The following is a 23453-nucleotide window of genomic DNA, read 5'->3' on the forward strand; positions in this document are numbered from 1 at the left end:
GAGCCATGGGGAGGGGACTGACATAGCTCTTTTTCCTGGGAAGGTGGCGGTGGCCTGTACCCAGCTGTTACGAGGTACCCTTGCTCCCTGAAGCTGAAGGGCCTTCACTGGAGGTTTCAGTCACCACAGGAAGTAGATTCGCCCATGAAAATCGGCTCCTCCCGCCCCGGACCCGGACCCCACTTGCTTTTCTGAACCTCTCCGTTCATTGCTTTGGCTCAGAGAATGCCACTTAGTGTATAAAAAAAGATTCCCAGCGGCCCTCCTTGCTCCACAGTGTAATTATGTCTGTGAAGCTTCCTTTCTGGAAGGCCTGGCGTGGGGGGTGCTGCAGCCTCCCCTGGGCCTCGTAGGCTCAGCCAGCTTCAGCAGATCGGTCTGTCCCTGTCCCTTTGGGCACGCAGCCCGTGCAGAGGTGCCTGCTCTCTCTTTCTGCTGTGTCCTTTCACTTCCTGTTCCCTGACCCCACCCCCTGCTTACGTGGCCTTCTTTTTGCCCAGCTCACAACTTCTGATCTCTCCAGCCACGCAGGAACACTCCTTTCTTGGGGAAATAATTCCCCACTAAGGGACGGCGTTGCCTGTGCCCTCACTCCGTCCCCACACCCGCCTCCCGAGATAACGAGCTCCCACTCACACGCCCGAGCGAGTAACTCATCTCATCAGATCTTTCCCACCGCCTTCGAGGCAGGGGCTGTTGTCTTGCCCACTGTGCAGATGGGAACTAGAGACGGGAGGAGGTCAGGAAAGCCCCAGGCCTCCAGGCCAGCAGGTGCCGGCTCTGGAAGTCTGACGCCAGCGTCTTCCCAGTCCCCCCAGCACTGGTCCGCTGCCGCTCTGCGTTGTAATGTTTTCCTTCCCTCATCTGTGACCCCCGTTAGAATGTGAGATCGCTCTGTGAAGACAAACCTTATCTGGCTTCATACTGCTCCCCCGCCCCCACCCCAGCGCCTTGTTGTCGATTAAGGCTAAGTATAGAGAGCGGCTGCCCGGTTGAGGTATTCGTCCCCGAAATGGAGACCAAGACTGGGAGGTCAGCGGCCCACTGGGCTGTGGGACTAGGGTGAGCTGACCAATCCATATACCACTGAGGGGCAAAGTAGGCCCCGTAGGTTGCAGGCGAGGTCAGCCGGAGGCTAGGGAACCGACCGCGTGCCTGCCTGCCAGAGGCCAGAGCCCTTCCACACCGCTCAGGAGCCCGGGCCAGTAGTGTGGGCACGTGCAGGCCTGAGCCTTCTCTCCCACTCCTGAAATCACCACTATTTGGCCTCCACCCAAGGCAGGCAGAGGAAGTGAAAGGACAAGTGACATCAGCCACTCTCCCTCCTAATCAGCATCTTAGGCCAGAGGTCTCGTTAAGGAAGGTGAATACAGGGTTTTTTCTCATCATTTCATTATCACACTGGCCTGAGTGACACCTTCGTAGCTGTCACCTGCGCACCCCCTGTGCGTTGAATGTACAGGAAGCTATTTTCACTATCACATAGGACTTTAGGAGGTCAGCGCTGTCGTAAGCCAATTTTACAGATGAGAATACTGAAGCCCATGTTAAGTAACTCGCCCAAGGTACCCCGCAGAGAAGTGATAGAGCCAGATTTTAACCCCAGGCTGCCTGGCCACAGTCTGGGTTCTAAGCCACTCTGCTCCTTGATGGAAACAGCTACAAAGTAAAGAACTTTTTTTTTTTCCTGGGAAAGAGCCTTGAACTTTGAATATTAATTGTCTGTGCAATGAAGAGCAGCTGTGGGCCAGGGGATAGACTTAGTTCTTTGCAGACTTTATCCCTTTAAACCTCACAACAGCCTTTAAGGTATGTGCTGCTATCGACTCCCACTTTACAGATGAGGAAACTGAGGCTAGGAGGGTGGAAATGATTATCCCTAGGTCATGAGGCTCGTCAGGGGCGTTGACAGGATTCATGTCTACATGTGTCTGCCTGACTCCAGCGTCTGACCTCTGACCCCTGTGTCAGGTCAACTGAGCAGAATTCCAGACTTCCTAGGCAGAGTAAGAAACAAAATGTTCTCAATATTTGTTCAGTATTTGTTTAATAGGATCAGGAAGACACTGATTTTCTATAAAAATCCTATCCCGAAATCCATTCATTTATTTTCTTCCCCTGGCCCAAACAGGGTCACTGCTCTTAAAAAAAAAAAAAAAATTGTCAAGACTTTTCCCAGCTCTCACTTCACTCTTAATGAGTTCCCCAATCAAGCCAGCCTCAGGGTCCTGTGCCACGGTCACAACTCTGGGTAATAAAAGTGATCACTGGGTCCTGTTTGGTTTCAGAGTACCACTGATCATAACTCCATGTGTATCACCAAAATACTTCTCTTAGATTGACAGAAGGTGGCAAAGATGGTTTTCCACACCTCACAGAGATGTTTTGGCACCACGTAGATGGCACTTGGGCTGGCCCAGCCCTCATTCTGTCTCTGAATCTATCTCTATACCATCAGTAAGGGCTGCTGGGTGGATGGAATAAGACAATTTCTTATTTAAAGGAATTTATGTACATTATCTCTATAATCCTTGTAATTTTTAGAAGCTAGACATTTTCTCAATTTTTATGATAAAACTGATAACACAGAGAGGTTAAGTAACATTCCCCAAGTCACACAGCCATTAAGTGAAAGAACTATGGTACATAGATTTCCTTTCATCAGCACATATTTGTCCCCTTTTGCCCCATCTGCCTTCCCCCTCCCTCCTCCCCTCTACTTCCTTCCCGCTGGTAACCACTAGTCCACTGTCCATGTCCATGAGTCTCTGTTTGTCATGTTTGTTTGTTGCTTTCAGATTTATATCCCACATATGAGTGATATCATGTGGTTTTCAACTTTTTCTGACTTACTTCGCTTAGCATAATTATCTCAAGATCCAACCATGTCGTCACAAATGGCAGTATTTCATCTCTTCTTATAGCTGAGTAATAGTGAATTGTATATATGTACCATACCTTCTTTATCCAATCATTTATCATAGGACACTTTGGTTGCTTCCATGTCCTGGCCAATGTGAATAATATTGCTACGAACATCAGGGTGCATGTATCTTTTTGGATCATTGTTTTCAGGCTTTTGGGGTAAATATCCAAAGAGGGATTGCTGGATCATATGGTAGTTCAATTCTTAGTTTTTTGAGGAACCTCCATACTGTTTTCCATAGTGGTTGTATTAATTTACATTCCCACCAGCAGTGTCTGAGGGTTCCTTTTTCCCCACATTTTCTCCAACACTTGTTATTACTTGTCCTGTTGATAATAGCCATTCTAACTGGTGTGAGATAGTATCTCATTGTGGTTTTGATTTATTAGCATTTCCCTAATAAGCTAGTGAAGTTGAGCATCCTCTCATATGTCTGTTGGCCAATTATATGTCTTCTTAGGAGAAGTGTCTGTTCAGGCCCTCTCCCCATTTTTTAATTCGATTGTTTTTTTGTTGTTTTTGTATTAGTTCTTTATATAGTTTGGATATTAGGCCCTTATCGGAGGCGTTGTTTGCAAATATATTCTCCAATTCGGATGGTTGCCTCTTTGCCTTGACAGTTTCTTTTGCTGTGCAGAAGCTTTTTAGTTTAATATCATCCCATTCATTTATTTTTACTTTTACTTCTCTTTCTTTTGAGGTCAAATTCATAAAATCCTCTTTAAGTCCAAGGTCCATGAGTTTAATACCTATGTTTTCTTCTTTGCAGTTTATTGTTTCAGGTCTTATATGCAGGTCCTTAATCCATTTTAAGTTAATTTTGGTGTGTGGCGATAGACAACAGTCTAGTTTCATTCTTTTGCAAGTGGCTTTCCAGTTTTCCCAGCACCGTTTATTGAAGAGGCTTTCCTTTCTCCATTGTATATTTTTGGCTCCTTTGTTGAAAATTATTTGCCCATATAAACAGGGGTTTACTTCTGGACTCCCAGTTCTGGTCTACTGGTCTGTGTGTCTGTTTTTCTGTCAATACCACGCCGTTTTGATTATCGTCGCTGTATAGTATAATTTGAAGTCAGGCAGAGTGATACCTCCTGCCTGTTCTTTTTTCTCAGGATTGCTTTGGCGATTCGGAGTCTTTTGTGCTTCCATACAAATCTGATGATTTTTTGTTACATTTCTTTAAAAACTGCAAATGAGATTTTGATGAAAATTGCATTGAATCTGTATAATACTTTAGGTAATAAGGTCTTTTTAACTATGTTGATTCTTTCAATTCAGGAACATGGATTAACTTTCTATTTCTTTGTGTCTTCTTCAGTTTCTTTTAATAGTGTCTTATAGTTTTCAGGGTAGAGGTCTTTCACATGTTTTGTTAGGTTCATTTCTAGGTGTTTTATTCTTTTTGTTGCAATTGCAAAAGGGATTTTTTTTTTATTTCTTTTTTTGACAATTCATTATTAGAATATAAGAATGCTATGAATTTTTGAACATTGATTTTGTATTCTGAAACTTTATCTATTTGTTTATTATTTCTAATAGTGTTTTAGTAGAGTCTTTAGGGTTTTCCATACGGAGAATCATGTCATCTGCAAATGGCGACAGTTTGACTTCTTCATTTCCTATTTGGATGCCTTTTATTTCTTTCTCTTACTTGATTGCACTCACTAAGTCTTCCATTATTATAGTGAATAATAGTGGTGATAGCAGACAGCTTTGTCTTGTTCCTGATCTTAGTGAAAAGGTTTTTAGTTTTTCATCATTAATGTTAGCTGAGGGTTTGTCATATGGGGCCTTTATTATGTTGATATACTTTCCTTCTATATCTATTTTAAAGTGTTTTACTCATAAATAGATGCTCTATCTTGTCAAAGGCTTTTCCTGTATCTGTTGATATGATCATAGGATTTCTATTCTTTATTTTGCTCACGTGGTGTGTCACATCAACAATTTACACATGTTAAACCATCCCTGTGTCCTGGGCCTCAGTTTTGCCATCTGAAACATCAGAACCTGGTATCAGGTGATCACAGAGGTATTTTCCAACTCTGAAGCGATATGTTTCAAGGACTGTAGGGGTGTGAAATCACTCGAAAGCCCTACAAACAGAGGGTATTCGCACCTCGGATGTCATTAACTTGAGGGTGTCTTATTCATCTCTGGGCCCCAAGTCGAAGTCCATGACATCACGTATGGTCTGTTGTGGGTATATGTATGTCCCCAGACGTGACCTGAGAAGGGGTCCGGGTTCTTATGACACTTCTCAGTAAACAGCTAGTGAATTTAGATATACTTGTCCCCATAGCACCCAATGATGGCCTTCCATTAAGCTCCCAAGTGGGCCACCCTTGGAAAAGGGAAAGGCAGTGAAGTGACTGAGACAGACAGGAAAATCTTAGTATTGGAAAGGCATTAATGTGCTGGCACAAAGCTAATCAGTCACCCTCTTTTTAAAGTCCTACTAGTATTGGTCACTGAGTACCTAGCACTTGGGACACAGAGATATGCAGGACCTGTCCCAACAGCCCTGGAGGAGGGAAATGAGTGGAACTCACATTGTTCTTGATAATGTAATTATGATCAGGATGCAGCAGCTTGAGACAAAGGGGCCTGGGCAGAGGTGATGGAAATGGCTCCTTTGGGGTCCCAGGTTTGTTGGTGACTCTGGAGGGGGGAGAGGAGGAGTAGGCAAGGGTGGGAGTAGGACTTGAGGCCTCATCTGCAGAGCTGGCTCAGCCTGTCCTTGTGAAAGAAGGAAACAGACAACATGCAGAATGAAAGCCCATGGGAATGGCTCACGCGTACCTTTTGAACAATAGGGAAATGGGGTATTGTTGAAACGTGCTACTTGATTAAGAAACAAATTGACCTTTTTAGGTATCTGTCGATTCATAGTTCACTTACTCTGAAATTTCATTCATACTGTACAGTCTGCTGATACATATTCGTAGCTAATCTCTACATATCTCAAAAATTGCCCTTTAGATCTCCAATTTGCTTAACAGCTGCCAATCCAAGTTGCTTCCAATTGCCTCTATCTGTCACCTATGTCAGTGAGATATTGAATCGGCACAAGCCAGGCATTTTGCACAGATGACAAATGTGTTTGACATTAACTGCGGAGCACGTGTAAACACAGTGCTCGGTCAGCAGTTCTCAAAATGGGATGCAGGACCATCAGCTTTGGAAGTGGCCTGGGAGAATCTTTCGGCAGCAGCGGTCAAGAACAGGTTCCCAGGACAACCAGACCCACTGAGTCAGAATTTCTCAGGAGTCCACATTTTACCAAACCGTCCCTGTGATTCTTACATACTCTGAAGATTGAGAACGGCTGTTAGGCAGAGGAAGGCAAAGCAATACACTCACTCTACTACCGGCCACTGATGCAGTAACCCTCTGTAATATTATTTATAATGAGAATCACAGTTTACTGAGTGCTCACTATGTACCAGACACCATGCTAGTGCTTTCCTTGTGGCTCTCATCGGGTCCTCAAATCAACCCAGAGAGGAAGACACTATTATTGCCCCCATTTTACAGATGAGGAAACTAAGACCGAAGAGGTCAAGTGATTTGGACAAAATAAGAGTAGTAGTTCTGGTGAGTCTCGGAAGAGAATCAGAAAGAGAACCAACAGAGCGAGTTGATCCAAGGAGGGAGAGAGCAGGAGAAGCTGGGGGGCCCTAACACCCTGCCTCTGAAGAGCATCACCCTTTGGGAGGCCAATCGGGGTGGGGCCCTGTCGGCCGCCTTGGCGGGGAAAGGGGTGAACAGTCTGAGGCTGCGCAGAGGAACACTCCCCCCACCTCCACCCGCGCCCCGCCCCCTCCTGCCAGTAGTCAGCATCAGTCAGCAGATGCACATTCTGCCCGCCTTCTAATTTCCGATTTCCCAGGAAATCCAACCTCCCAAGCAGTGTGGGAGCTGTGTCCCTTCCCCATCATTGTCCCTGTTCCGGGCCACCATTCATCAGAAGCCCGTCCAGCTTGGCAGCCTCCCCATCCCTATTCCTGTGCCGCTGCTCCCCCCACCCTCCACCCGCACCGGCGCAGGCCTCCGGAAGTCCAAACAGCTGATCCGACATGGAAATGAGACTGTCCAGCTGCACCTGGCCGCACTGAAAGGGCGCCCTGGCAGCACGCACCCCACACCAAGCTCTGCAGGGCAGCCCTTGGCACCAGGTCCCTCTCTCGAGATTCCCCTCCCCCTGTTTCCTGGCCTCGCCAGATGCGGGGAAAGTACCAGTTTCCCCACCTCATCAAAGGCTGTCGCAGCCACCCAGAGCCCATTTCCATCCGTCGCTGAGAGCCCAGCTGCCTCTCTCTTGGCCTCCAGCCTCTGGGCTAATGCTGAGCTCCCTCGGGGCGGCTGCCCGTGTAGGCACCAGGAAGCCTAGGCAGCGTCATCAGCCGTTTTGTGGCCTTTAAAGCCCCTACCATCCCAAGTCATTCATGCATGCATGCATTCCTTCATCCCTTCACTCATTCATTCATTCGACAAAGTTTTGAGTGTCTAGTTATGTGCCTGGCACTGGGGATACAAGAGTGAACAAAAAAGTGAAAACTACCTGCCCTCTCTAGAGTTTACATTCTAGGAAGGAGAGACACACGGAATAAGTACGTACATTGTGATGAGTGTTAGAAGGTGAGTGTTACAAAGAAACGTGAAGTCGGGAAACTGGGCGGAAAGAGCTGAAGTTCTGGAGATTTCTGTCAATGACTGCTGCCGGCTGTGAGCTTCCATTCTGGACCTCTGGCAGTCTGGCCCGTTCCACCCCGTTCCCCTCCACGAAATTGCCTGCTGGTTCCGTTAACTGAGCAGGGCAGCTGGGCTGGAGGAAGTGGGCCCTCAGAACAGCTGTCTCCAAGAGGGCCCCTCCTTACTGGCCTTTCTATCTTCAGGTGCCTGGACAAGGGCACCGACTGGTGGCCCACAGGCAAACCCAGCCCAAACAAGTATGGTTTGGCCCACGCCATTAAAAAACATGTTTGTTTGTTTGTTTTAATTGTTGCTAACATTTAAGAATGTAGAGATTACATATGGAATCTGGTTGTCTGGCTTCTCTTAAGAAATTGAAACATCTTGAAAGACCATGACAGCATGGTTAGATTTTAAATGAGTAGCATCTCTCAGCTTCAAGTGGCCTAGAGGGCATTGAAATGTGTGACCCTAACCCAGGTCACCAAATTTAAGCCCCGCATACAAAAGAAGTACTTTAACCACAAGCTTGAAACAAGGGTCTACTCACTTGTTTCTGCCCACGGAGCTCCTAAGCTGAAAATGCAGCTCAGGGCCTTAGCTCAGCCAAAGCCTGGTCATCTGATCCCGATCAGCGATCAGCACTGGGCCCTCAGTCATCAGCATCTCCTGCACCCCTGCCTCACCTTCTAGGGCTCGAAATGCTTCCCATCATTGCACCTTATCCTTCCTTTTGCTTTGCAAATGCAGGAAAAGCTTTTGCAGCGACTTATTCCCTCTTTGCAGTCAAACAGGTGTTTCCCTAGTGACAAGTTGAACTCTTAAGAAACCAATTTTCCTGGCAAGGTTAATGTTAGCTAACATAGAATCACTTCTTTCCTAAACCCTGTAAATTTTGCAACAGATTCAGACCAGATTATTTCTTTAAAGGCCCAATATTTTTCTCCTTTTCTAAACATGTAAGTTTATTTTAAGCGTTGTAAAATTCCTAGTGGTCCCCTATGGACACACCCAAAGAGGTCTGAGAGCTGTGGCCATAGAGACCTTTGACCTTTGGCCCTGCAGAATGGAAAGCCACTTCCTTAAATCTGAGGACCAGTGAGGTAAAACTCACCTAAGACCACCACAGTCTGTGCGTTAGTTTATAGCTGCTGACACTGGAGCCTCTAAGGCCGTGGTCCCCACCTGGGCAGCTTTGGAATTCCCGGGGAGCTGACCACACTCAAAGTACACTCAAAGTACATCAGATCTCGGAGGTGGGGTCCAGGCCTCAGCGGTGTTGAAAGCTCTGCTGTGATTTTTTAATGCATGGTATTACTGGGATCTGACCGGAGCTTCTGGGGCCTTTAACACAGGTGGGACTCCTGGCCTAGGGATCCATTTCCAATTCTGTAATTCTTATGTCAACAATGTGATATTTCATAAATAGCTTCTCAAGAAAAGCCCAAATAGGTGGTGCCTCATTTCAAATAAAATTAAAATAATAACTTGATTTCTAAGATTACTGGACTTGTTTTATCTGAGATGCCTGAAATAAAAGCTCATGAAAACTAACAAAAAATAAAATAAAATAAAATAAAAAAATAAAGCTCCCCTGTGATCCCAGCGAGTGGCCGGGGTTGAGACCCAGGACTCTAGTGGCTGCCCTGGACCTGGTGACTCCCAGGTGGGTGTGTAGACCCTGGGAGGCCTACACAGCGCAGGGCCTCAGAACACGGGCTACCTGGATTTAAACCCCAGCCCCAGTTTCTAGCTCCTTGATCTTGAGCCAGTTACTTATTCTCCCTGACCCTCGGTTTCCTCATCTGTAAGTTGGCAATGCTGACGGTATCTGTCTCCTGGAGTGCGAGGGTTAACAGCGGCCAGAACAGATGTAAGTGCTCAGTAAATGGTAGCGAGTACGAATGTGTGCCTCTTTTTGCTGTGGGTGTGGTTTCTTCAGTGATTCCTCGTGACTAGCCTTTTTTTCCCGAGAGTTTAGGGATTTCTGTACCAGAAAGAAACATAAAGTACTCACAGCAAGTCAGATCATCAAGTTCTCCTCTCCTCTAATTTTAAAATCGGCAGGATGATGGCAATGCATCTGAGATGCCGGAAAGGATTTTGTATTAGGATTTTCACGGGTAGAAACTGAGGCCAGGCCCAAGCTAATATGGTTGTTAGTGGCAAATTTTGCCAAGCCTCCCTCACTCGGTGCCTCCAAATTTACCTTTTTCTCTGGGTTCCCACTTTTCTCCAGGAGGCTGCTCCTCCTTCTGTTTGGTTTCTTGTGTCTAAGAGAAATTGTAAACACCACAGAAGACATTTTAATTTAAGGGAAACCAGCTTTTCTTCTTCTTAAGATGAAACACAGTAAAGTTTTAAAGACTTTTTCGAACAGGCCCTAAATTTGGTACTTAAACTAATTATAGCTGCCTTTTTAAAATGTCCAAATTAAAAATAGACATCTAAACGAGAATACAGGACACAGCCCAGAGCCTGTAGCCATGTTCACGGTTTCCTAGAATCAGCCTTCCTCTGACCTAATTTATACTTTTGAGAGATGAAAGGGAGATGAAGGGAGTTGAGGCTGGAACTGGAGGCAGATCTAGGAGTCTCCTGGCAGCAGATGATGAACCTGGGTCTGTGTTCTATAATTAAGACTAGCTATGAATGGAGGAAAGACATTTCCTCCTAGTGTAATGCTGCGGTCCCCAAAGTGTGGTCCCCGGAGCAGCAGCACCAGCATCACCTGGTGTGATGGGCCGAATTGTTTCCCCTTATGCCAAAGTCAAATGGTGAAGTCCCCCCGTATCCTTGAATGTAACTGTATTTGGAGACAGGGCCTTTAAAGAGGTGACTAAATTAAATCAAGGCCATTAAGGCAGGTCCTAATCGAATAAGACTGGTGTCCTTATAAAAAGAGGAAGAGACAGCAGGCACCAATGTGTGCTGAGGGACAGCCATGTGAAGAGGCAGCCAGAAGGCAGACGTACGCAAGCCAGAGAGAGAGGCCTCAGAGGATGCCAACCCTGCCTACACTTCTAGAACTATAAGGAAATAAATTTCTGTTGTTTAAGCCACCCAGCATGTGGTATTTTGTTGTGGCAGCCCAAGCAATCTAGCACACCTGGGAACTTGCTAGAAATGCAAATTCTCAGGCCCTATCCCTGACCTACCAGGCCAGAAGCTCAGGGTGGGACCCAGCCAGCTGTGTCTTCACAGGCCCCACAGCTGATTTCCATGCGTGCTGACGGTTGAGAACCACTAACATGAAGTATTAATACCTGGCGGTAGCCAGCCCCCAACCCCCCACCCTCCATAAGAAACATATTTAAGATAGCTCTTAAATATAAACTTTCTTTTAGTAGGCTCTGGAGAAGTTCCAGTGGGTTCTTTAATGAGATGGTGTATCTGAAAGTGTTCCGTAAGTGCTGGAACGTTCTGTGGACTTTAGGTGGGGGTGAATTGTATCATAGGCGTTCGGTCAGTTGGGGAGGCGACCCCTGAAGATTCTACAAGTGAGATTCTTAAGCACAGCCCTCATAGTATACTTGTTTTTTCTTAGTTCAGTTTTGCACTGCAGGTATGCCCTTCGTTATGATATCTTCAAATAACTTTGAGAAAGGAAAAACAGGGCAAGGGTCGGGGGGTAGAAAAAGGGAGTGAAGTTAGAAAGAGAATTGATCTCAAAGCTCAGATAATGACCAGATCAACAAACCCCTGCTTCATAAAACTGATAACACGTGGCAAGGAAAGGTGGGTGTCCTCTTCCAGTGACAAGGAAGGAAACTGCTTCATCAACGAGTCCTCTTCACGCTCTCGTCTTCCGTTGTCCCATAGCTGTGGGTCCCTTGCTTAGTTCTTGAACTGATACTCGGGGAACCTCTGACTTGCCGAAGGGTAATTAACTATCACAGAGCTCCTGTGAGCCCTGCCTGGGGACTAGCATGGAAGTGACACGGTCAGATTCGTGTTGCTGTTTTTTTTTAAGGTCAGAAATCACTGTTTACCTGAGATTTATAACATGTCATCTGTTATATCTGCTATTAACCAGATCTCTGGAAGAGCCTGGACTGTCATCAGAAATCTCTCCTGCCCTATCGTGACAGAACAGTGAAGAATTTCTGTCTTCCCTCTGGAGCTCCCCTTAATCCAGGTTTCTTAAACTAAAACTCAGGGGTCCACAGATAAAAGTCCCAAGGGTCAGGAGCCCTATATGAGCATTGTATAAATTTTGTACTTTTATTTCGGTGATCACCTTTTGAAAAAGTTAAAGCATATCTAGAGTATCAGGGCCACCTCTGATCACCTAGCGCTGCCATGTGACAGCATGGCACATGTGTCTGGTACTGGTCTCAATGGCACCGTGTAAGTCCATTTTTATTGTCTTAATGAAAAATAGGCAGAGTCAGAAAATAGGTAAATGATGAGTTTGTACCGAGTAAAGGTCAAGCGATGTTACAGGATTCTGGGTTTTACGGTAACTAGAAGCAAACCGTGGTGGAGAAATCGAGTCCTCGTGCAGGACGAAGACTTTGTGTAATGCCATACACACCACAAAGGGCCTGCCCAGGGCGGCAGCCAGCTCCCTGCACGTTCAAGCAGCAAAACAACCTCATCCCTCGGCTTAATATTGTTCATTTCAGCGTTAACATTCGTTTTGGTCACGTGCTTCTATACCTAGTCTTATATTGGTGCATATTTTAGTAATATTGTATTTTCAGCAAGTTAAACAACACTGGTCTGAAATTATTTTAAAACAAAAAGTTAAAATAAAAAAAAAACAAGTTGAAATAGTTTATAAAAAAAAATCCAACACTAGAGGCCCAGGCGAACTTCTTACTCCGAGAGGGGTCTAGATGTGTCTCATGTTTTAGAATCTGCTTATTCCCTTGACCTGCACCCCAGAGTCCTCCTGAGGGAAATCGTGGGTGCCTCATTGCAGCAGGTTCACCATTAGCCACCTCAGCCGCAGTGGAGAAGAAGGAAATGGGAGAGAAACAAACCTCAAATACCGCATTTCGAAGCCCCACTGAGTTATCTTCTGTCTCTGCCACTGGATATATAACAATTCAGTGGTGTCATTGCCATTTTCCATGGTTTCGTGGTCCTGAGTGTAGTATTAACTGACACGCCACCTCCCTGGGGATTCAGATGGTCAGATAATTGCCTCCCACTGAAAAGAGCTGGAAGGCAGGGGTGGGGGCGAGATCCCCGTATTTCTCTGCTCATTTAGTTATGTATTACCTTCAAAACTGGCCTTAGCGATTCAAATGGGCTAAAATGATGGGCGCCTTTTCATTCCTGGCCCTTCTATTTCCTTTAGAACAGTTCGTTTTTCTTGTTGTTCTCATTGTTTTAAATGGCATGAGTGCTCTTCTTCAGGTGATAAATACATCCACTAGGAAACACAAAAGTCAGTTTTTCTATTCAAAAGCAATATTAATTGAATTCCATGACCGACGGCCGGCCTGCAACAACAAAATTACAGAGCAGGTGAAATTTGTCTTGGAGATTCCTATTCTTTTTAGGATTTCCTTTTTCTTCTTTCACAGACGAATATATACATATTAACTACCTACTGTGTACCGTGCTTTGTCCAGATTGTGAACTAGACTTGACCTTACTTTCTAAATGCTGCGTCATACCTTGTTCAATTTCCTCGACGCCCCTGCAGGTAGGGGTTAACTATCCCCATTTTGCAAATAGGAGAACGAAAGCTCAGACAGTTAAGGGTTTTGCCCGAGATCAAGCCTGAGTCTTCTGATGTCACCTCTCATCCCCTTTCTACTTACCGAGGCCCTAATACCCTTTCCTTATTCTTCTATGTAAAAATGCCGTATTCTCGTCTATGTTTTCTTCTCTGACACATTTAAGTCTTCTATCAACTTGCTCAAAGTTATAGACGGAAGGCTCGTCTCCTGTCTGCATCTCCATGGGCTGCTATAATAAATTACCACAGACCTGGTGGTTTAAAACAACAGAAATTTAGGAAGATAGAGGAGTCAGGGGGATTGTTTCATAAACTATATAAATGTCTAACCAATGCACTGTATACTTGAAACTAATTTTTAAAAAGCTACGGAAATGTATTTTCTCACAGTTCTGGAGGCTAGAAGTCCAAAATTAAGGTGTCGGCAAGGCAGCCTCTGAAGGATCTAGGGTGTAGACATTATTAACAGATTCAGTCATTCGCTCGACAAATACTGAGCATCTACCGTGTGACTGGCACTTGTGTGAGCACTGGAGACATAGCCATGGGAAGACGAAGTCCTTCCTTCGTGATACTTACATTCGGCGGGGAGAACGCTGACGGCAGCGTGGTATGAAGTCTGGCGGCGTGCCAGGAGAGCAAAGTGTGGGAACCCGAGACTCATAATAGACCCCAGAACTTGCTCATCATCGCTTCGGCCACATTCTACTAGTCAGAGCCAGTCCCAGCCAGCTGGAGTCAAGGGGCTGAAGAAATAGACTCTGCTTCTTGATGGGAAGAGTGACAGTGTTCACCCATGGACTTTTCAAAGCACTGGCACTCTCTCTTGGTTTGCTCCCTTCCCCTTGAGCGTGGAAATTTCCATTGGTGATGGCATCTAGTTCAGAGAATTGCTGGGCAGATGAGAGAGAATGTATTCAAATAACTTATGAAGGTGCCTCGCACGGAGTGGCTCCTGCTGGCTGTTGTGTCTCATACTGTCTCATCATCCCCATCACCATCGTTACCGTCATCGTCATCGTGGGGATCGTGAGGGGAGGCAGTCACAGAGCTCTAATGCAGGGTGTAATGACTTCCTGCCAGTAGCCACCAGGATATTCCTCAAGTCCCCGGTAACTCACCAGTGTTCCTAATTTAGGCCCATTCCAGTTGCCCTGTGCACATTTCAGCATGAATTATACAGATTGTGGTTCAGAGTTGGAAACACAGCTCCTCGGGTCACACCCAGGCCCTTGGCTCTATGCAGGTGGTTTGGGGCGGAGGAGGGAAGGGTTTCACCGATCCCTCTGCACTCCCAGGACTCAAATCCTGCCACAGAGTTTGGCCTGGAGGGGGCAGTGGCTCTGGGGCTCTAAGTCCCTGTGAAACAAGTGGCCACCAGACTTGAGGAAACCAAGCATGAAGTAGGCTGGGTAGCCGTGTGCTAAAGGATGCTCAGTGCCGTGGTTGTTCAGAGGAGGGAAAGATTCTTTCATTCGTGTGGCAGGGGAGCGCGCCGGGCCTCGAGGGACTGTTGAGTTTAGACCAGCAAAGATGGGCAGGGGAGAATCCCAAATGGGAGTGTTTGGGCCCAAAGGGAAAAGAGTGAAGCATCGGTTTCTCTGGAGCCTTTCACTTCTTTAGGAGGGAGGAGTGGGAATGAGGCTGGAAAAGTAGGTTGGTGCTGGGCTGTGCGGGACCCGAAGAGAAGAGTGACTGGATGGGGAGGCAACCAAGGCACCGTGTCACCCGCAGCCCCAGAGTGGCGATCCCATAGCCCTGAAGGCCCGGTTTCTCTATAACTTTCACCGTAATTAATGTTAATTTTTTTCTACATTTAAAAGAAGAGCCACATCGCACATTCAGGAGGGTAGATGGAGGCATGGCATTAAGCCAAAAATAATACGGTGTCACCACTTCATAAAAGTCTCTGAGCCTCTGGGTGTTGGACACCAAGACAGCAACACGCCAAGCCACTGTGGTTTTGCTTCTTATTCTACATGGACTGTGAGGACTGGTTCAGACTGGGAGAAAATGGCCTTTGGGCAAGAATTTTTGCTCCTAGAACTTAGAGCAGCACACACGACCTCCCTTTGGCCCCTGTTGAGGCCGCCAGCTTTCTGGCCTGGTGCCTCCTAGACTGTGAGCTTGAGGAAAAGGTTGTATCTCCCAGTGGTGCTGAGCAGAGTGCCCTGTACATCGTGAGGTCTGCACACACATTTGAATAGATGGATCAGTGGATGAATATGGTGGAGAGGAAAAGCTCAAAGACAATACAGGCAAACGTCCAACTCTTTGGGTTGCAAACGATATAATCCAGACTCCGACTGCCTAAAGCAAATGTATTAACTCATGTAACAAAAGCCCAGGAGCTGGGGGTCTGGTTTCAACAACGTATAGAGCTAGGCGTTCAGATGATGTCACCGGGAATACGTCCCTCTGTCTTTCTGCTCATCTTTCCTAGGTATCCTTCGTTCCCAGTCTTCCCCTCCCTTCCCAGTGACACTCCACCTTGTTCCCAAGCTCCAGGCTGCCATTCTCACAGCTCAGCAGTTTGAGAGGAAAGGGAACTGAGAATGGAGAATGGGTTTCCACAGAAAGATCAAGGCACTGATACCAGAGGACGCAAAAAAAAGCAACAGATGTCCATAATGCTAGGCTCGTGGAAAAACTGGCTCCCCTCGCTTTAAGATAGATCGATCGAATGCCAGACCTCCATGCTTTCTTCCTACTTCAGGAAGATGGGGTATTGGACGTCAGAGGAGGGTGGAGAGTGGGCAGCTCTGGTTGCCCAGCAGACCTCAGTTCGAATACTGGCTCTGTCTCTTGCTCACTATATGATCTTAAGCTAGTAACTTAACCTCTCTGAGCCTCCCTTCCCTCTTTCTTCCCAGCTAGACTGGAAGTTCCATGAGGGCAATTGCTTCACTGTACTATTTTTTATTAGTGTATCCCCAGTGCCTGGCCGCACGTTGTCCGGCACAATAGCAGGTACTTGACATCGTTAAATAAATCAACGACAGTTCAAGTTTGTTGTACAGAGAAACGAAAAACTGCCTGTATGTTGCTCTAGTACAGTGCCAGGCAAGTAGAGGGTGGCGGATAGTTACAGAATTGATCATTACGCTACAAGGGGAGGATGGTGGGACGAAGAACAATGGTAATTGAGACAGCTGATGGGGAATTAGAAATGGAGACTCAGGCCATTTAGTTGTCAGCCGGCTGCCTTGGTGGCCTGCGTTGGCCATCATGCCTATGGATGTGGCCAAGCGGAAATATCCCACACAGGAGTACTGAGTTCTTATTCCGCTTGTGTCCCCTCTGCAGCTGGAGCTCTCCAACACCGCTGTCCTGCACCAGATGAGGCGGGACCAGGTCACGGATACGTGCAGGGCCAACAGCGCCACGAGCCGCAAGCGGCGGGTGCTGACCCCCAACGACCTGAAGCACCTGGTGGTGGACGAGGACCACGAGCTCATCTACTGCTACGTGCCCAAGGTGGCCTGCACCAACTGGAAGCGGCTCATGATGGTCCTGACCGGGCGGGGCAAGTACAGCGACCCCATGGAGATCCCAGCCAACGAGGCCCACGTCTCGGCCAACCTGAAGACCCTGAACCAGTACAGCATCCCAGAAATCAACCACCGCTTGAAAAGCTACATGAAGTTCCTGTTCGTCCGCGAGCCCTTCGAGAGGCTGGTGTCCGCCTACCGCAACAAGTTCACCCAGAAGTACAACACCTCCTTCCACAAGCGCTACGGCACCAAAATCATCAAGCGCCAGCGGAAGAACGCCACCCAGGAGGCCCTGCGCAAAGGCGACGACGTCAAGTTCGAGGAGTTTGTGGCCTATCTCATCGACCCGCACACCCAGCGCGAGGAGCCCTTCAACGAACACTGGCAAACCGTCTACTCGCTCTGCCACCCGTGCCTCATCCACTACGACCTCGTGGGCAAGTACGAGACGCTGGAGGAGGATTCTAATTACGTCCTGCAGCTGGCAGGCGTGGGCAGCTACCTGAAGTTCCCCACCTATGCCAAGTCCACAAGAACTACTGATGAAATGACCACAGAGTTCTTCCAGAACATCAGCTCAGCGCACCAAACGCAGCTGTACGAAGTGTACAAACTCGATTTTTTAATGTTCAATTACTCAGTGCCAAGCTACCTGAAATTGGAATAAAGGGGGTGGGGAGAGGGAGAGAATCATGCTTTTTAATTTAAGATTTTTATTTGTCAAAAGAATTATATGGATATTGGGTTATTTTGTAAATTAATATTTCTTTGGGGATGATGCTGCAAGCAGCATAGTGAGAATTATTTAAAATCCTTAGTAGGGAAGGACAGCTGATTTTGCAGGGGAAGAGGGTGGGTGTCCTCGGTTTTAGACATGAACCCTGCAACACTGTCTCAAAGGTTTCCTTGTGTTCTGGTGAATTCCATGAATTGTGCATTCCATAAATTCTAATTAATATTATTTATAGTTATTTAAACATGCTCTCTGTATAGATTTCTTTTTGTGGCAGCAAAATTCTCATGTCTTCGCAGAAGAAATCTATGTTTCACTCTGTGCTTGCTGTAGCTCATTTGGGGGTGTGAATGTTTTTCTCACCACTCATGGAGTCACTGTGGGATAACAGCCTTTGAGATGTGTACTGATGCCACCATGCTTGAAATTCTGCTGGAAAGAAATGGAAAGAGGTACCTCTGCAAGGGCCTAATTCTAAACCGATTTCTAATCAACCGAAAATCCCTTGCACTGAAGAAATGTGATTTTTTTTTTTTTCCCTAAGCCAAGAAGAGAGCTGATTGTAGCTTTTTTTCCCTACCAGAATTAGTAATCTGATAGAACAGGCTTTTTTAAGGAAATTTTTAACTGGCAGTGCCAGTTGTGATGAACGCGAAGTGGCTGTTGCTTTATAGTTGACAAGTATTTATTCTAGGCCCTGTGGGTAGAGCATTGAACAAAACCAATAGTCTCAGCCCTCAAGAAGCTTTACATGGACACAGAGCATCTAGCTTGGCAATTAGCAAACCCCTAATATTTTTTTTTAACTCCCCGATATTTCAAACTTAACATGAGGTTTGGACTCTTCATAAGCAGAAGGTCCATGACCCCTACAAATTTGGATTTTTCTGTGGCCCAGATTTGAAAACCACGTGCTTGGAGCAGGTCACTTAACTTGGTGAGTAATCCAAGCTCAGTGCCCAACACAAGAGAGGACAAAAATGTTTCCAATCATGTGCCCACTCCTATTTATTGGTAATGTCTGCCTTCAAGCCCGAGAACAGATTTAGCCGCCGCATAGACGAGTGCTGTGAGCGATTAGTGCTGTCTGCTTTGGGTGAGGAAGGGGAACTTCCGCTGTGTGCCGTGCCGCCTCCTGTCTTCGCCAGCCCAGCAGCCACATCTCCATGCAGAAGTGTTGTTTTCTCCTCTTGTCATGTAGAAGAGTGACATCCTGTGGCAGGATCCCTACCCTCGGGGATCGCAGTGGTCTGGCGTTTCTACCCCCCATGAAGGTTACGAGAAGTGGACTGTTGGTACACACACGCACATGCGGACCGCCCGCCCCCGCCCCACCAAGTCCTCCCAAGGCTGAGACCATCCGGCACCTTTGTGACTCTGCCATGCATGAGCAGCAAGGACAGCCTTCTGCGATGATGTCCATGCCCCCTTTCTTCTGGAAGGCTGAAAACATCCACTTCCTGTTCTTTGCTAATTAATACCTGCACACGCTTCTCATTTCCAGCATTTCCAATGCCTCGGCTGAAGTTTGAGCCACATCCCTCTTACAGCTAGTGAATGAGTTGGTAGCAGATACTGTATATAATAATAATAATGATAGTTCTAATAATAGGGGGTGGGGTGGGAGGGGGTATGGGTAAGTTTTGCTTTTTGTTTTGTTTTTGATGCAGTATATAGCCAAGGGGGGAGAAGAGTATTCTAAAACAAACAAAAAAAAATGAATAATTTATTCACAGAAACTATTAAAATTGTATGGTAAAGCTCAGAGACAGCTCGATGAGCGGCAGCTGCCACATCTCACAGAGAAAATTATTTTACTGAATGTGAGTGAGGTGGGCACTGGAGAAGGCGGTCGAAGCTATTTATAAATGTATACCTTCTTCCAAGCTCTTTCCGCTCGTGAAGGGCACAGCGCCGTTACCCTTGACGAAGAGATAATTACACATGTTTTACCAAGTATAGTGACAGTCTTCAGCTGTCCCTGGAATTGGGAGTGTGGATCCTATTTTCAGGCAGGGGACATCGTCCTCAGAAATAGGGCTTCTGCTAGTGAAACAGGTTGTCCAGCCTATTTTAATATGTGCTTTACAGGACAAAGATTCTAGGGGGCGTCGAGTTCGCGTGGTGCAAAATAAGAGTTTTGCAGTCACGGGTCCTTGGCAAACAAAGTTAAGTCGGTTTCCTTTCTGCAGGACTTCTCAGAACCTTGAATGTGTGCCGTGCGTTGTGAACCCCCAAGAGTTTATGGAGTCGGTAGCATTTCCCGAACTTCCGTGAGCAGGATACCGTATTTTGCAGGTCATGTCACAGAGCTAGTGGTCCGCAGAGCATACTTTGGTTAGACTGATTTAGCACTTCTGAGGTCTTCAAGGAATAAAACTGCTTTTCTTGCCCCCCTGCAAAAAACAAAAACAAAACAAAAAATAAAAGAGTACCGCAGTGTCCATCTGGTTTACAGCAACAGAGGTACTTTATCAAATGAATTGAACTTTTCCTTACGTGCAATGGTTCTCATCTCGGATACTACCACGAGCAACGATTCCATCTCTCCTAAGCAGAGTGGAGGAAAGTCTTGGGTGGTGTGGACGGGAGGAAGCCGGGGGGGCGTGCAGATGGGACACAAGGCCACAGAGGTCCCCCTACTCCTCAAGCCTTACGTTCCTCAGTGCAAGCAGAGTGAGCTCAACCCTTGAGCGCTTCTTCAATTCCATAGCCTGGAATTGTTCACTGTGTGCTTTTCGGTTTTAAAATGAAAATTCGGTGTTCCTGGGCTTTGCATTCCCGTGTCCATCTTTGATCAGCTATGCGAGCGAGCTCAGCGCTGTGTGCAGATCGTCTTCTTTCATTCGTTTTCTCTCCAGTGAGAAAGATTGTCCCTCAGGGGATGATACATCAGTGTGATTCTGCAGTATGAGTCCTTCTCATGTTTTGTTGCCTATTCATATTTTATTTTCTAATGGTATAAACAATTTTTTAAATTGATTTGACCGTTTTGCAGAATATACAAAGTAGTCCGTGTCCTTGGTTAAAAAGAGTCTATGGGTGAAAATGTTCCTGGGAAACAGAAGTTCATGTTTTTTTAAAGAAAACTTTGAAAACACTTTCTATCGCATGCTTAGCCGGAGAAAAGTACAGGCAGATGTCCCATCTCCGAGCCACTTTTCAAGGATGCTGCTGTGTTTTCAAAACCAAGTACAGTCAGGGTAGTATTTACAAGGACATTTCTTTTTACCTTATCCTTTTGGTTTGGAAAACTCTAGAATATTAGCCACAAGATTTGAATTCCTGCAGCTTCTCTAGACGCCCCCTCTCTGCCTCCCAGCTGGTCTGGGAAGAAAGGCAGTCCGCTGACCTGTGGTGTCTCAGAGGGGACCTTCCTTCTTACCTGTCCACCAGGTGAGCTTTCCCTTCCTGCTTGCTCGAATGCCACAGGTGAGCAGTAAAAACTTCAGTCGGACCAGTCCTCCTGGTGGCAAAAGCATGGAGACCCAAGGGTGTGAATCTTGCTAGTAGAAAGTCCCCAGAACCAAAGCAAGTCCCCAGCACACTTAGCTAGAGGGGTCTGGACCAGTGCTGAGGTAAGAATTGCACGAGTCCCTGTTCTAACCTGGCAAGAAACCAAGGGACTCTGCCCTTGGCGGCTAGTGCTCAGAGTTCATCTCTCTCAGCCCAGCCCTCCCCTACACATACACAATCGAGCTGCCACGATCTGTGCAAAGAATCCCTTTCTTGCCCACCCTTACGTCAGCAGGACTGACCTCATTGCTCTCCTAAGTTCCCACAACCAGCATTTCCTCCAGTCATGTCCATCACAACTAACTGGACCTTATGAACAGGCGACAGGACCTTCTACAACCAGCTGACTGTTGGCCGTTAGCAGGCCGATTTCAGTCTGCTGCTCTTCGTCAGGTACAGAAGGGGCTGCCCGTACTATTTTCTTATGAGCATGCTCAGTATGTCATATGGACATATAATTTAACATCTCTGGGGAGTGTGATTTTTTTTTTTTTTCACATATTTGTATGCAGTAGAGGGCTTGTTGTAGAAAACTCTCCCTGTATCTTACTGTACTGTTCAAGAAAGCTGAATTCCACATTGCCAACAAAAGCGTAAAATGTTCATGAACCCTCCTCCAGGAAAAGCCATTCAAGCCTGATTATTTTTCTAAGTAACTTCAATTAAATTGAAGGGAAAAAAGATGCTTCTCTGTGTGTATGGTTTGTTCATGGCTCACTGGCAAAAGACTGTAGGGGTGGGGCGGGCCGTGCTCCTTGGCATGTGGGGGGTCCTGCTCGTGTGCATCAAAGAATGGAGAAAGACAGATGCCGACCCCATTGGCAGGCTCGGCCATGGTGAAGACCACCACAGATCCAAACCCTCTCTGTTTAGTGGATGAATGGGAGGTTTCTTCATTCCATCTCATCTGTAAACTCTTTGTAGAGAGACGTGATGGAGGACCCACCATGATCACGCAGTTCTACCACCGATGTGAAAAATAAGAAAACAGAGGCACCAAAGGGTTAAATGGCTTTGGTGACAGTGGCAGTATTCAAACCTAGGCTGACGCGCCTTCAGAATCCCGTGCTTTTGGCACTGAACGACACGCCTCTCTGAATGACTGTCCCACAGCCTACAAGTTGCAGTCCTGTTCTTCAAGCCCCAATTTCCCAATTTTAAATCTATTCCTTTTCTGATGCCCCGTATAGCTTCTTTCAGCTCCATTAATGGACTTTTTTTTACCTTTATTGATAAAAATGATTGATCGATTTATGTTTTGCTACAGAAGAAATCATACTCAAAGTTGTTTCTCTATTTTAATCTAATTTCTTAAAATGTATTATCTAAACATCTTTACATGAGAATATTGGATTAGAAAGTATATTCCATATTTCAACCATACCAGACATGGTTTATAATGTCCAGTCACCAACTAGTTCTCATCACCTGTGGCCTGACTCCCACCCATTCCTGGTGTCATCACTGTCTTCGCTCTGGTCCCATAGGGTTAGGAAACATCCAGACCATGGAGCTTAGCTGTCTTAAATTAATGGAAAATGTACTTCCTCTTTCATACAGTCAGTAGATATAACACTGTCATGGCCTGTCCCTGTCTTATTTGGGACATTGTAAATGTCAGTGTGAAGCGAGGCTGGGCAAGAACACAATCGAGTCTTCCCCAGTCTTCGTTTACTTCCCTTAGAGTAAGACTGAAATCCCTCTCATCAGTAGCCAGCTCATCAGTCAATATTTCTGATGGTGTCACAGGTGCCGGCTCTCTGACACTGCAGAGCAAGCTACAGATATCAAGGAACCTGTGGTCTACATTGCCAGGGTCAGGCCAGGGTGAGTTTATTATTGATGCTCCACCAACTAGACAAAAATAGCACCGGCCAGAATGATTAGTATACAGTGCCAGAGTGTCCTTTCTTGAGAAGAGCTTACCTTTCTCAAGTTATGTCTTTCCTACATATTTGATATTCAAATAATTCTTAATAATGGTAGATGTAAGCCCCAGAGTGATTTCAAACATTTTCTCACAAAATGGTCCACAAAGACCAGGCCCCGTTGGCCAAGAATGCATTTGAGACATGAAGTAAGGGGCAGAAACTTGAAGGCTTGATGGAGGACAGAACTCTGGGGAAATCCCTCCTGGGGTACAATTCTGAACTTTGCACAGCTGGTACCCACATTCCTGCTGGCACATTTGTATCTCTGAGGTCTCGTGATAACTTACAAGAAGTTGAAGATCTATCTGTGTATAGTCACTCGTAGAGAGTTTATCAGACATCTTGGGGTCTTGAGTGATGGACATTTCCAAGATAAAACAAAAAGGGACATTCTAGCAAAAGTGACTTGAGAGAAAAAAACAACCACCACCTTTTCTCCATTCCACAACCCTCTCCTAGCGCC

The 23453-nt window shown here is 46.2% G+C and overlaps 1 protein-coding gene across 1 annotated transcript in view; it reads left to right on the forward strand.

Annotated features, from left to right (window-relative positions):
• CHST11 (carbohydrate sulfotransferase 11) overlaps positions 1–21740 on the forward strand; it is a 24752-nt gene extending 3012 nt beyond the window's left edge. The window contains exon 2 of the mRNA XM_023527331.1: positions 16623–21740. Within this exon, the coding sequence (XP_023383099.1) occupies positions 16656–17477 (822 nt within the window). The 5' untranslated portion in view covers positions 16623–16655 and the 3' untranslated portion in view covers positions 17478–21740. The remainder of the gene's footprint in view (positions 1–16622) is intronic.
• The last annotated feature ends 1713 nt before the right edge of the window (positions 21741–23453 follow it).

The sequence above is a fragment of the Pteropus vampyrus genome, unplaced genomic scaffold, assembly GCF_000151845.1.
Source record: "Pteropus vampyrus isolate Shadow unplaced genomic scaffold, Pvam_2.0 Scaffold16, whole genome shotgun sequence".
Classification (NCBI taxonomy): domain Eukaryota; kingdom Metazoa; phylum Chordata; class Mammalia; order Chiroptera; family Pteropodidae; genus Pteropus; species Pteropus vampyrus.